A 15,621-nucleotide genomic window follows, 5' to 3' on the forward strand; every position below is an offset into this window, starting at 1 on the left:
GCAATGTTTTGAAACTGATAATTAACTATTTTTACTTGCGGGTAAACAAGCCACTCAGAAATCTCAAGGGTCACATCACCAACTGTGGAGTATGCTGCAACACCTGGGCTTTGGATTCCATTTAGTATCAGCACTGATGAGAGCTGCCACACATGTAAGCCTGAGGGTGCTTAAAAAGAGATTCAGCTTTTTCAGGAATATGTGCATACATGAAATGGCAGAACTTGTGGAAGGAACTCTAAGAATAATGACAAAAAATAAAAATAGAAGCTCTAGAGTCAATAGGTTTAAGGTTTTAAATCTCTGATAACCTGGAGTGGTGTTTATCACACCTTATTTTTTAAGTCTAGGAGTTAAATACTGAGTCTAAGCCAAGAATTTAAACTTCCGCATAGGAGGGATGGAAGAAGATGAGCACTTATCAAACATGTTTCAAAGAAGGAGATGAATCTAACTCTACCTCCTTTCATTGATTATAGGAGGAGTCACTCTATGGCATGACATTGTTGAAATTTCTTTATTTCTAATATCACGAGAGAAGTGATTCAAATCTCCTCCTACCGGGTCTGATACATCCAGGTTTAACATACTGTCAGTGGAGGAAGTGAGGCACAAGGACTAAATCAGAGGCACAAAATAAATGGTCTGAATTTTGTGACACAGAACAGTGGTATCACATAAATTCATGGAATATATTTTTGAAAAACTGTCTTTTTAATGAAATGCCATTAACTCACCTTATTCCAAAACTTAGGTTAAAAGAGGGGATGGACCAAAGGGTCTTTCAGCTTTGGTAGTCATATTCTGTCCCTCTACTAATACATGTTGTGATGGGAAATCTGAAACTGCTTTGCCAAACTTTTCGTGTCCTAACTCCATGGTGCACCTTTTTCTCAGAGATGCTTGTGCCTTCACAAATCTTCCCTCTAAAATAAGCTGTAACCTGAAATTATTACTTGTTAACTGTTGGGTTTTGTCAGTGATTAATACCTTCTGCATAACTTGTAAAGTACAATAAATTTGATCCAGAGGTTTTATGGCTGTTGCTTAAGAATAGCTCCTATTCTGTGGTGTATGTTGACATTAATTGATGACTTATTTGAATGTGACTACAAGTCTGGAGAACTGGTTTGAAACAAATTTACAAAAGTGCCTGGAGTTCAACTTGAAACATTACAAATGAATAATTGTAATAGGTAGACAAGCGAAACAGATACCTACATCCATATGACTTGCACATTAATAAAATCTTCATCTGCAATATTTTAAGCTGCTTGTGTTCTTATCTTGGCAGAACTCCTTGAACACAGTATGAACTCTGAGTGGAAGTCTCAGTATCAGATTCAAAAAGTTAAGACCCCTCTGTATTCACCCGTTTTGTGCTTAATCACAGAATCACTAAGCGGCTGAGGCTGGCAGGAACCTCTGGAAGCCCACTGGTCCACCCTCCCTGCTCAAGCAGGGCCACCTACAGCAGGTTGGCCAGGTGGATTGGACTCAGTGCTTAATTCCTAGACTTACTGAATTAGGTGTGATAATGCTTATCCAAGTTATCAGAGATTTAAAACTCTGGTAATATGAGTAAAGTTAATGATGGCTGATTTAGGAAAGTCACTGTGGAGAAAGGAAACATAGTAAGTGGTTGACATCACTACCTGGCTATGGAATTAGAGGGGTTCTTGTCCTCTTTTCAGTCTTAAGACTCAGTTCTCATTCCCTTTCCAGCCTGTGGCTGTCTAACATAAAGGCCAGTAGTTTATACTCACAGAAAAAATGTGTGTGTATTTGGCAGCCATGCTGTTTGAATTACAATACAATGAAACTGCCTGTGTGGGATGGTTTTGTTATGACAACTGAAGCTACAGAGATTAGGTAAAATTTCTAATATAAAGCAAGAGAGAGAAAATTACAGTGAAGCGTATCATAAGCACTTAAAGCAACAGTTTCTTCAGACTTTGATATGCAATTTTAATAGTTATCTGAGGTCAACATAGAGACAGCAGGATCATCCTTCAGAAGAATTTGTTTCATTTTTTGACACATGCCACAGTGTGTGAATCATTAAAAGCAGTCAATTTGGGGATACATGACAGCTTGTTTGTCTGAAGTTCTGGACCTAGTTTAACAATCTTTGTCATGGAACATGACTGTATACCATATAAAATGCATAGTATGTTATGTTTATAGTATGGGTGTGTGCAAAAAATATTTAGTTGATAGAAAATCAACATCTTGTCTCAGATAAATTCAAATAATTCTAAATATTTGAACTAAACGTAATTCTGTGTCAGCTGCAGAATTACTGCATTATTATCAACAGTTCAACTTACTCACCCACTGATAAACTACTTCCTTCTTTGGATGGCCTGACCAGCTGCCATCCAAAACAGAACAGAAAGATAGTACTATACATCTAGATATTGCTGCAGTTGTTTTGAGAAGAACATGCTCATGCTCTTAAAGCCTCTCAGTTGCTGAGATTTGTCCTCTAGAAAAAATGGATGGGCTGTTTGAATGAGCTACTTTAAGACAATGTATATACTTAGTGCAATACAATCTCTCCCCAACACTGATCATTCATCTAAACATGAAACACATTCAGAAAGTCATTAACAACTGTAACTCACGCTGGAAGAAGACCACCCTCTGAATGAAATTTCAGGATGCATGGCTTCATTCTAGGGGAACGGGCCAACTTTTCTCTCTAATTGATTTCTATCATAAGAAATTTAAGTTTGGGCAAGTATTCTCAATTTGCTGTTTCTATGACAGGCCAAGAGATAAGACAGGGTCATGTCGTCACAGGCTTTTCTATTTTTTTCCAGTAATTTTCTATTAAAGCTGTTCGAATATGTTACTGTTATATACAAGTCTTCCTCTGCTTATTTAAGGAGGTAACACCTAAATAAAAACAGCCAAAACTCCCCACTACCAGTCAAAGATGCTAAACTGTAGTAGTAGAGTAGTCAACTGTAGTAGAGAGTAGTCAGTGGACTACTCTCTGCCACCTTTAAGATCTGTTCTAGAATTAAATTAATTTGAATTCTTACTTCTTCAGTTTGCAGTCCACCTAAGGTGGACTTATAATTAGCCCTTCCGTGAAAATTAGCATTTAATTCCCTCACACTTTCTGTTCAGTTGAGAATAAACTTAATTCCAGCACTGATCAAGTAATTTTATAACAATGGGCATATATTTACCGATTTAAAAATAGAAGAATACCACCACCAAATATCCCTTAGAAGAAAAGAAGTCTCTATACCAGTTTAAGAGTGAAGACTGTGATTTAAACTGTGTGAAAGCTAATGCAGAGTCAGTGTTTGAACGTGTTGAGGCTGACCCCAAATTGTTAATTTCTGACCTATCTAAAGCTTATTTTTCATAGCATCTGATAGGTAGAAGTGAAAAAAAAATTAGTTAAGCTTTAGCTGCAAACAATCCTTTTTCAGCAATAAACATGTTTCAATATTTTTTGACAACCAAACATCTAATAAAACAAAATTTTATAAGGGTTTGTTCATTATGAATTTAAGACAAGTGATAAGACATCAGAGGATTTATTTTTTTTATTTCATTAACACTTTTATGATTAGTGTGACATTTAAATCACAATGCTGCATGTATCCTAACAAGAAAATACGTATTTGTAGGACATTTGTGAGACAGAAAGTGTTAAGTTACTTAGCTTGGATATGATCTTGTATCCATTAAATGGACTGTTTCCCTACTGTTTCACCAGGTATTGTGTATTTACCTGTAAGTAATACATGTCTTACACGTAATGCCTTGTTGATTCACTGATTTCAGTAATGTCTATAACTGGCACAAATATAGCACAATACATATGCATGCCGATACTACTACTACCCAGTCCAGATTACATGCTGAGATGAATTTATCATTGGTGACAGCATTTAGGCAGTTCCTACCAAGAACATTTCCAACTACTCATCGATTTCGTCCAGAGGAAATCTGACACAGGACTCAAAAAGTCTAGGTCTCTAAATATTTATTTATTTATTTATTAAGTTTTATTGCCTACTGTATCTTTACTGTTGTATTCATTATACATCAAAGAATATGCATATAAGTGCACATTTAAAAGTAATGCTGTAAGTTTCATAACCACAGTAAAAAAAACTTCAAAGAGTCCAAACACAAGATGTAAACTGTAGGTAAGAAAGCTCAACAGAACTACTTATTTACTTTAGCAAATTACCAAGTCTTTTCTTATTGTTAATAGGAGATCAAGAAGTTGTATTTTGGCTTTGAAACAAAAAGAGTGATCAAAAGGCAGAGGAGAAATAATGTAAAGGAAAACTTATTGCTTCTGAGGAGATCTGAAGTGGGAAAGAGCTTGAAGGAGGTTGACTTGAAAAGTAGGTTTTCAAAGAGCCAAGGTTGAAGTAAAAATAGTGCTGGGGACATCAAGTGTGGGCAAAAAGCCAGTGCGAGGCAGGTGAAAACAATTACTGGGGCCACAGTGAGAGAAACATCATCAGGTACAAAAGCCTACAAAGAGCTTCAGAAACATGGAGGGTGATTTTGGATGTGGTTTTTAAGTAACTGTAGGCTGGTATATACATGAAGATGTAACAACCAGCATTATACTCATCCCAGCATCAACAGAATACAATTCTGAGAACTGACTGGAAAAGAGTTTCACTAGATAAGGAATGAAAGCTAATCCAAATAGAAGACACTGAAGTTTCTTCACACTATTGCGGAAAAAATTACTTGTGGCAGAGAGAAATAAAGCTCTGGATGCAAGATTTAGTGATGTTAGACCTTTCAGGAACACCTACTTGGATTGCAGCAGAAGTTGTGAAAGAAATGGACAACAGGTTCAAGACAATGCCATATTTACAAAAAGTAATAGTAAAGAAGAAATGTCAGAAGGAGGAGAGAAGACTCTTGAGTCAACAATCTGACTCAGATACCTGGCAGAAAAAGGATGAGTGAACATCAGGGCTTAGCAATACTCTTGCACATATCCAGGCAGAGGACTATACCCAACGATATACTAAGCAGCCACATACATCATAATTTATTATTGAAATAAGAAAAGAAGAAGGAGTATGGAAGCAACCAAAAGGCTGTGGTTAAGTACAGCTATACATAAGGAACTGAGGTGTTCCCTCATCTAGGTGATACAACATTTTCAGTTTTTCACTTTGTTATAGCAGACTATTTATATAGCATTGATTGGTCTCAGGTCTTTGTACACCAAATCACCTGCTAAGCTGTGGATGATGAATTTTTTTTCTGTGCCACAGTAGGTACTGTAAGCTCCTTTATACCTAGCTTTTACTAATGAAGCAAGTAAGCATGAGTTCATGCAGCTTCTCAGAGAAGAGAAACAAGACAGGAGTACAAGGAGTGGCCTTTCAGAGTTTAATTGTAATGCTAAAATTACTTATAACCATAACTATGTGCCTAAATGCTCCTATAAATCTCATTTGCTGTTTCTATCCTCTTCCCTCACTCTCCCAATTTCCTTGGCTACATAGTTTATATACAGTGTTTGAGAGATAATAAATCTTTTTGTACTTGTAGGTTATGAAACACTGATGCTATCTACTTGGAAACAGTTAAAAAAAAAAAAAAAAAAAAAAAAAAAAGACATTTGGATGTTAAATTTAGTCCCATTTAGTCCCCTTTTCCCAGAATTGTCACCAACATTTTTTTGAATTATTTATTTTAAGAGCATCTCTAGAATTAATTCTATAACAAAGAACCAAACCCTCATGAAAGTACTTTAATAATGAAAATTAGACTTGGCCACAGTTAAGATGTTAAGATTGTATCACATCAACAGAGGGCAGGCTTTGATAACGATAAATTTTATGTAGACAGTGAACACTGTTTCTCTTACATGGGAACACAGGAGTTGTCAGTTTCAATAAGTATAAATTTATGATTCAGCGTCAAAACTGAAGCCAGTTGCCTTCAGGAAGGGTTGCATTTAAAATAGGAATTGATTTGCATTTGTTTTATAGAAAGCATATATCTTGTATAATAGAGTACTCACTGATTTATCTTGCTGAAATTCTACAGGTAATTTATTTAAAAAGAAATGTCCATGACTAGATTTCTGTAAGCACACTTTATGATTAATATTCTGTTAAAATAACAGGTCTTCTTTGTCTTAAAGTTTTCTGTTTCTGTGTAAACTCAGAAATACAGCATAGTTGTGCAGTAGAGCTGCAAGCATTCTGAAAGGGTATGCTGACTCTTTTTTTTCCCAGGCCAAATACCAGTCACTGTATTCACCAGAAATATATTTTAAAAGATTGATGGTCTTGTTATTGGACCTAATTCTGATTTGTTACACTGACTTCAGTGACAACTGGTAGGAAACCACTTTGGATTTACAGCTGCATAATTAGATCAGAATTTAGCCAAGATTAATTTCTTCCAAGTATGATTTGAACACAAGTGTTGGCACAAGACAACCAGTTAGCAAGCCAAGGACAATCCCTTCAAAATTCTTATCAACTCCCTGATTCAGAGCACTTTTCATTTCATGTTGTGATTTGAATAATAATATTAATAATAATAATAATAATAATAATAACAATAAAAACGTATCTAGCACTTTTTAGTTGGACTGTGAAGCAAGAGCTCTTTGATTTGTTTGACAAGACAGCTACCACTAAAAATAAAGACAACTTCTGCTTTTGGTACTCAGAGATTTACTTGTTGATGATGGAGTTAATAGAGATCAAAGAACTTGAACCTGTATCCACCGAAATTCTGGTAGTGTACAGTAAAGTAGAGCACAGCAAAGTAGAGAAAAGCAGAATAGAATTGAAAACCTGCAAAGTGCACTTCTCATCACATGTTTTTTTCTTCTGATAGGACAAATAAAAAAGCAGGACACTAATTTCTTGCCCTTTTCACTTTCTAATTCAATACATACACACACATGCACGTATATACACATACACATAGAGTTTCAAAGTCTGCAAAAGGAAGCTTATTTTGAAAAGAAAGAAAGTCTTTCTCCCTTGAAATCAGTAAATAAGATTCCTACTGGATATTGGTTCTGGATAATATAATGTTATCATAGATAACTTAATGTTAACATTTTAACCTGTTTTGGCAGGGGGGTTGAAGAAAATGATCTCTTGTGGTCCCTTCTAACCCCTACAATTCTGTGATTCTGTGACAGTCTAAATTTGTCATGAAATAAAGATAGTACACACTCCTTTAAAAAGTTAACATATTCTTGTTGTTGAAAACAGACACTCCTTTAAATCACACCAGTCCTCTCAAGTCACTGTGCTGTTTTGTTTGTGTACGTGTGTGCTTGTTTGTTTTAAAACAGACCACCCAGACTTGATCATTACATCTGGGCAATTCCAATCTCTCCATCCCGAGCACTGTCATCTATTACAAGAACAGAACATGGCTGTGAAATTATGAAAGATCTTTGATCCTGAGACCCATTTTTTTTCTATTGAATTATATTAATTTGAGGCTTGGAAAGGAGACATTAACCTGCTGAAATCCAGGTTCATCCTAAGAGTAGGGAATGGAGTTACTGTTGCTTAAAGTTACTGGCTAACAAATTACTATTTTCTGCAGCAGCATCCCAAGCAGTCCATGCTTCAGTATAGGCTTGTTGAACAAATTAGCTTTCTGCATGTATGTCAAAATACAGAAATATCTCACAAATTGCCGTAATTCCAGTGTTGCAGGACAGATTTCCACTGCTATCTCCTTGCCCCAAACCAAGCTGAATTACCTGCTGGAATCGACATTTAGATGTAGATGTGACCGACCCTGCCTACATCTGAATTTCTAAATTCAGGTTTTCAGTGAGAGAAGATGAATAATAAAAACTCGTAGCCTGCCATCAGGAATTTGAGAAGGCAGAAACTTCTTCGAGCTCAGCCCCTTTTTAATACGCTTTTAACAGCAGACACAAGAGGGCAGAAATACTTTTATTCCCCCCTTTGCAGCGCCCAGTCGCCTCGGAGGAGTGACAGCGGGGGCGAACCGAGGCGCTGCGCCCCGGGGACACGGAGCCGGGGTGTAGCTGAGGCGAAGGAAGGCCGGGGTCGCCCCGAATTTCCTCGGGCACCTTCTTCGGATCCCGTCCCCCTTTCCCTTGGCTCTGGGGCGGTGCTCACCTGAGGGGAGGGGGAGGGAAACCCCGCCGCCTACTCAAGGTTTTTTTTTTGGGGGGGGGGGGCTGTCCCCGCCGCGGCTTGCGAGATTGGCACCCATTCCTGCCCAATCGCGACAGCCCGCCTCGCCCCCCGCGGGTTCCTATTGGCTGTCCCGAGGCAGGGGGCGGGGGCCGAGGCGGCTGGCGGGGGTCCCCCGCGGAGCGGGGCGCGCCGGGCTCAGAGCGCGGTGCGGAGCCGAGCGGGGCGCATCGCGGAGGCTGCTGCCGGGGGGTGCCGCCGCCTCCCTCCGCCGGCAGGGACCATGCGGGCTCTGTCCGGCTTGCTGCTGCTGCTTCTGCTGCTGCTGCTGGTCGGCTGCGCCTGGCTCGGGGCTGCGGAGCCACCGCCAGGCAGCGCCGCGGTCCCCTCGCCCTGGGTGTCGGAGCCGTCCCCCGGCGTGGTGGTGGTGGCCAACCGCGGTCTGCGGGTGCCCCTGGGGCGCTCCGCCTGGCTGGACCCCGGCCGCGACCTGGTGCTGCGGGTGCAGCCGGGCGACCGCTGCCACCTGGCCGTGCTGGACGAGGACCCGCTGTGGCAGCGCCCCGGCCGGCTGAGCCCCCGGCGCTTCCCCTGCGACTTCGGTCCCCGCGAGGTGCGGTACTCCCACCTGGGCGGCCGCAGCCCCGCCAGGGACCGGGTCCGCCTGCAGCTGCGCTACGACTCGCCCAGCAGCGCCCTGGTGCTGCCCCTGGTGCTGGAGGTGGAGGTGCTCTTCACCCAGCTGGAGATCGTCACCCGCAACCTGCCCCTGGTCGTCGAGCGCCTCCGAGGCACCAGCAACCCGCTGGACGCCCGCAGCTTGGAGTTCACCTTCGAGCCGGGGCGGCAGCGCTGCAGGGTGGGCTTGTTGCCGTCGCTGACCGGGCTGCCCCGCTACGGAGAGATCCTCAACTACCCCTCGGCCTTGGTGGCCGGCGGGGAGGCGGTGGATGGTGGCCCGCTGCCCGCCTCGATGTGGGACTGCGAGGAGTTCCTGCGCCTGGGGCTGCGCTACCGGCACACGGCAGCCGGCAGCTCGCCCAACCGTGACCTGGTGCCGCTGGTGGCCGAGCTGTGGGAGGCAACGGGTGGTGGGGCGCCGCTGAAGCGCGAGTACTTCCAGGTGCTGGTGCGGATCCGGGCGGGGACGGAGAACGTGGCTCCCAAACCCAGCTTCTTGGCTATGCTCATGATGGAGGTGGACCAGTTTGTCCTCACCGCCCTCACGCCTGACATGCTGGCGGCTGAGGATGCCGAGTCACCCCCGGACCTGTTGCTCTTCAACATCACCTCGCCCTTTGGTCCCGGCCAAGGGCACATGGTCAGCACAGATGACCGGAGCTTGCCTGTCTCCTCCTTCAGCCAGCGCGACGTGAGGGAGCTGCGCATCGCCTACCAGCCGCCCGTGGAGGACTCGGATCGGGAGCGTCTCTTTGAGCTCGAGCTGGAGGTGTTGGACCCCGAGGGTGCTGCCTCAGAGCCCTTCGCCTTCGTGATTGTGGTGAAACCCATGAACACCCTAGCGCCAGTGGTGACCCGCAACACTGGCCTTGTGCTTTATGAGGGGCAGTCACGGCCTCTCTCAGGCCCTGGTCCCAGCCCCAACCTGGTGATCAGTGATGAGGATGACCTTGAGCAGGTGCGGGTGAGTGTCGTGGCAGGGCTGAGGCATGGCCACCTCACTCTGCTGGAGGACACCCCGGCATCTGCTGCTCCTCGCAAACACTTCACAGTGGCTGAGCTGGCAGCGGGCCGGGTCATTTACCAGCATGACGGCAGTGAGTCTCCACTCAGTGACAACCTGGTGCTGCGGCTGGAAGATGGTGGCTCCCGCCACCGTGTTGAGTTCCTTTTCCCCATTACCCTGGTGCCCATTGATGACCAGCCACCCCTGCTCAATGCTAACACAGGGCTGGCAATAGCTGAGGGTGAAACAGTGCCCATTACCACCCGTGCTCTTAGTGCTACTGACATTGACTCGCAGGATGCCATCCTGCTCTTCACAGTGGAGGCTGGCCCCACTGCTGGCCAGCTCCTCCTCCGTCAAGCACAGCCACCTCCTGGCTGGGAAGAGGAGGAAGAAGATGAGGGCTTTTCTTGGAGGAGGGTGTCGGGTGTAGTGGGGAGCTCCGTAATCTATGAAAAGCCAGTGAGAGAGTGGCTGCAGCAGGACATTGTGGAAGGGCGTCTCTACTACCACCACTTTGGGCCTCATAGACCTGGCCCTGGGGTTGTGTTGGACCAGTTTGTCTTTAGGGTCCAAGATGACAATGACCCACCCAACCGCTCTGGGCCACAGACGTTTGTGATCCGGGTGCATCCTGTGGACAGATTAGCCCCAGAGCTGCACAGCGGCAGCAGCCTGCACTTAATAGTTGCAGAACAGCAGGTGACCCCCTTGCGGAGGAAGCACTTGTGTTACACAGACCAAGATTCAGGAGACCGTGAGCTCCGCTACACAGTAACCCAGCCCCCCACTGACACCGACACTAACCACCCTCCAGATGAGCACGGAGCCCGCCTTGGATCCCTTGTGCTAACTGAGGATCACTCCGTGGAGGTTACCCACTTCACCCAAGCCCAGATCAATCATCACAAGATCTCCTACCGTCCCCCACAGGAAGAATTGGGAGTGGCTCCTCATTTGATTCAGTTTCAGTATCAGGTGGAAGATGCAGCTGGCAATGCAGCCGAAGGAACTTTCACCATCTACCTGCAGCCTGTGGATAACCAGCCTCCTGAAATCACTAACACTGGCTTTACTTTGCCTGAGGGAGGCAGCCATGTCCTTAGCCCAACTGAGCTGGATGCCAGTGATACAGACACTGAGCTAGCTCATCTCCGATTTATCCTGACCCAGGCCCCTCGGTACGGCCAGCTGCAGCTTTCTGGGTACAGTTTGATCCTGGGAGGTGCCTTTGGCTTGGAGGATATCAGGCAAGGGAGGGTGGTGTATGTACACAGCGGAGCTGAGGCCAACAGCGATACGTGTAGGCTCGATGTGAGTGATGGGGTTCATGTTGTGCCCATCATGTTAAAAATGAATGTGCACCCAGTTGATGATGAGGTTCCTACCCTACGGTTGCCCCCAGGCACTGTTGGTTCCTACCTGGATGTGCTAGAGAACGGTGCTGCTGAAATCACTGCTAATGTGATTCAAGGCACTGATGAGGATACAGATGACTTAATGTTGACCTTCATTGTAGAGGATCCTCCTCAATATGGGAACATTCTTGTCCAAGGGGTGCCTGCAGAGAGATTTTCCCAAAGGGATCTGCTAGATGGTGCTGTGGTGTATGCCCATACTGGGGGAGAAATAGGCCTTCTGCCCAAAGAAGATACCTTCAACCTTACATTGTCTGACCTGTCTGAGGAGTGGAGCATCAGGGGCAATGTTGTTCAAGGAGTTTCAGTCTTAGTGACCATTCTCCCTGTTGACAATCAAGCCCCAGAGATTTTTGTGGGGGAGCAGTTCAGGGTAGTGGAAGGTGACAAACGCGTCATTACTTCTGCTCACCTAAGGGCTGAAGATGTAGATACTCCTACTGATGATATACTTTGCACCATTGTTGCTCAGCCCACATCTGGGTATGTAGAGAACATCTCTCCAGCCCCAGGATCTGAAAAATCCAGAGCAGGTATAGCTATAAGTGCTTTTACGTTAAAAGACCTCCGTCAAGGGCATATTTTTTATGTCCAAAGTATACATAAGGGTGTAGAGCCTGTTGAAGATAGATTTGCTTTCCGCTGTTCTGATGGCATTAGCTTTTCCCAAAGGCACATCTTCCCCATTGTCATTATGCCAATTAATGATGAAGAGCCTGAAATCTTCATGCGAGAGTTTGTTGTGATGGAGGGTATGAGCCTGGTTATTGATACCCCTATCCTCAATGCAGTTGATGGGGATGTCCCTGCTGATGAGTTAACGTTCACGATCACCAGGCTTCCCAGGCATGGCCACATCGTGAACCAACTGGCCAATGGAACTGTCCTAGTTGAGAGCTTCACCTTGGATCAAATAACAGAGAGCTCCAACATACTCTACGAACACGATGACTCTGAGACGAAGGAGGACAGTTTTGAGGTGAAACTCACAGATGGTAAACATACTGTAGTGAAAACAGTATTCATCATGGTTGTTCCTGTAGATGATGAGACACCTAGAATGGCCATCAATGATGGCTTGGAGATTGAAATAGGGGAAACTAGAACTATCCATAACAGAATATTGAAGGCTACTGACCTAGACTCTGAAGACAGAACCTTGACATATATTATAAGGTATGGACCAGGACAAGGCCTCTTACAGAGACTAAAACCTTCAGGTGGAGTTGAAAATATCACCCTGGGGATGAACTTCACCCAAGATGAAGTGGATAGAAACTTAATCCGATATATGCACTTTGGCCGAGAAGGTGTTCGTGATCTTATCAAATTTGATGTGACAGATGGAATAAATCCTCTCATTGATCGCTACTTTTATGTGACAATAGGTAGTATTGACATTGTCTTCCCAGATGTAATTAGCAAAGGAGTTTCTCTGAAGGAAGGAGGAAAGGTAACCCTTACGACCGATTTGCTTAGCACCAGTGACTTGAATAGTCCTGATGAGAACTTAGTTTTCACTATTACCAGAGCACCTGTTCGTGGTCATCTTGAATGCACAGATCAGCCTGGGGTGCCCATCTCCACTTTTACTCAGCTCCTATTAGCAGGCAATAAAATCTATTACATTCACACTTCAGAAGATGAGGTGAAAATGGACAGCTTTGAGTTTGAAGTCACTGATGGGTACAACCCTGTATTTCGTACTTTCAGAATTTCTATCACTGATGTGGATAATAAGAAACCTGTTGTCACGATCCATAACCTGGTGGTGAATGAAAATGAATACAAACTGATAACTCCATTTGAACTGACTGTAGAAGACAGAGATACACCTGATGCGCTGCTAAAATTTATCATCACTCAAATACCGGTTCACGGTCAGATCATGTTCAATAATTCCAAACCAGTCACCATCTTCACTAAACAAGATCTAAATGAAAATCTAATCAGTTACAGACATGATGGCACAGAATCAGTTGAGGACAGCTTCTCTTTCACTGTTACAGATGGCACTCACACTGATTTCTATGTCTTCCCCAACACTGTATTTGAAACCAGGAAACCTCAGACCATGAAAATTCGGATAATGGCTGTGGACAACAGTGTACCTCAAATCGTAATTAACAAAGGTGCTCAAACTCTCCGAACTCTGGCCACGGGCCATGTAGGGTTTCTGATTACCAACAAGGTGCTCAAAGTGGAAGACAGGGACAGTTTACATGCTACTCTCAAGATCAGGATCACAGAGGGTCCGCGCCATGGATTCCTGATTCACCTGGGGAAAGGCAACCATAGCATCAGCCAATTCAGCCAAGGTATTACAATACTCCACGTGTCCTTTAGTTCACTGGAAACATGATTCTTCTTGTTAAACTCTGTAATAATTGATGGGAGAATCCTTCTGACAGCAAGTTTTTTTATAGTGTCTTAATTATTTTTTAGTTCTGCTTATTTATTTTGTCTGTGATACCTTTAAACAGGAAATCGGGTTTACTGGGTAAGCAATGAATAGAAGAGCATCTTTGCTGTGGAGAGCTTACAGTCCAAATAACCTGGAATAAGTCTACTTATATTGAGGAGACTTATTCAGTGATATAAATTTGGAAAACAGAGTTGGTTCCAGATCTTTAGAGGCCGAGTGCCTTCTTTGAGAGTTTTATTTAGAAAATGCTATGGGAGTGGCCAAGCTATTATTAACTAATGGTCATGCCATGCCATGACTAGGGTATCAGTTGCTATAAAGCCTGAGTGCACTTAACTGTAGAAGTAAAATCATTTCCAGACATGGAGAGATAATATGAGTGTATTTGTTGCTTTAATTACACAGACCTTAACCACAGAGTGTTTGTGGCAAAGTAAAAGGTAATGTAAATGTTTTAAAATTATGTCAGTGGTACTTACTTTTTACAAAGAACTAAAATACTGGGTGGTATAAATAGGATGAAAACCACATGTGCCATATGTACTGAAATAAAGCCTTAACACAAGGCTATGAAGTAACTTTAATTGAAAGGGGAGCATTAACTATTCTCTGAAGAATTTTCCATGTTACTTTGTAATGAGTTAATAACTTGTTAATTAAAAACAAAATGAGTTTTTTGGAGCCTCCTGCAGCTGTGGAGTGTGCAGACACCTTAACTGCATGCAGAATCAGACTTAAAGTGGCTCAGACAGGCTGGGCTGTGTAGGTGGTAAGGGCAGAGATGAACCCTTGATGTATTTGCCAGTATTTAATTTTACAGAGCCCGTACTGGTGTGTATCCCAGGTTACAGTCTTGGCTTTAAGTGATGTTCTTTTCAGATATACCGAACCTTGCAACAGGCCTGATAAACTTTTGAATGGCTGGTATGCCCTGAGTTTTGCTGTGTTAGTATATAAAAAAAAAAAAAAAAAACAACAAAAAAAAAAACCAGGGTGGGTGGGGGCAGGAGGTAATGAGGGACCAAACATGTCTAAGCTTTGGAAACCAATGCAGCTCCTTAAATAGAAGGCTTTGTTAGTGAATGACAAACAGTATTAAGAGCATCATTGTCAGAGAAAGTGAGAGACAGAAGAGAAAGAAAGTGAACACATAAACATATTATCAGTTTTTTGATAGGTTTTCTCTTACCGTGGAGAATGTGGAATTACAGAATGGGTGTTCCCTGAAAGCAGTCCACTGCATAGCACATTTTTGGGGGGGGCAGTGAGTGATTGAGAGATAGGGTGCCCAAGCTGAGTGAGAAGCCTGCAACCTTAAGGAAAACTGGTTTTAGAGCTGATAAGAGTCCCCAGACAGTGTTAAGATTCCACAGGTTCCCTGACAGTACTAGCACAAGATCTTCTAATTTGTGTTGAGTTGAAGAGTCTTTTTGAGAAATATGTATTTAATAATTTTCTATTTTGACTCTTATAAGCAAGTAATACCTGAGCATTTGTATGGGGTTTCTGTGGTATTCTCTCTTCTCTACTTTCTAAATGCTTTCTATAAAGGTTTGTATTTTGTGAAGCAAATTTGTTGAAATGTCTTATGAATGCAGGGCCAAGCACTTGACAGTCTGGAAAGGCTGCATGAAAGTCAGAAAGCATCAAACTCACACAGGGGTAATACATCTGCTGAAGACAAGGAAAGAGAAGTTACTAGAAGTAACAAAATAACCTGGGAATGAAAGTCACAGATGAAAGAGCGCTGTCTTTTGCTTTCCTTTTTCCTCGGATGCCCTCTTCTCTGTAGCTGTTTTGGGTATGGGAGAGGTCGTGAGTGGCAAGGAGACAAAAATTCTTGGCTGGACCTAGAAGGCTGCACTTTTGAGAAGTAATGTGAGATGCTGAGGTCTTTCATTGACCAAGCTCCATCCACAAAACTCACTGTGTAAC

At 43.4% G+C, this 15,621-nt stretch overlaps 1 protein-coding gene across 1 annotated transcript in view; it reads left to right on the plus strand.

Annotated features, from left to right (window-relative positions):
* Positions 1-8,439: 8,439 nt before the first annotated feature.
* The window catches only part of FREM2 (FRAS1 related extracellular matrix 2), a gene marked incomplete at its 5' end in the record, with an annotated part of 126,421 nt that continues 119,239 nt past the window's right edge, over positions 8,440-15,621 (plus strand). Inside the window, one exon of the mRNA XM_084506453.1 lies at positions 8,440-13,579. Within this exon, the coding sequence (XP_084362579.1) occupies positions 8,440-13,579 (5,140 nt within the window). The remainder of the gene's footprint in view (positions 13,580-15,621) is intronic.

This window comes from Aythya ferina (assembly GCF_964211825.1).
Source record: "Aythya ferina genome assembly, chromosome: 1".
In the NCBI taxonomy this organism is placed as follows: Eukaryota; Metazoa; Chordata; class Aves; order Anseriformes; family Anatidae; genus Aythya; species Aythya ferina.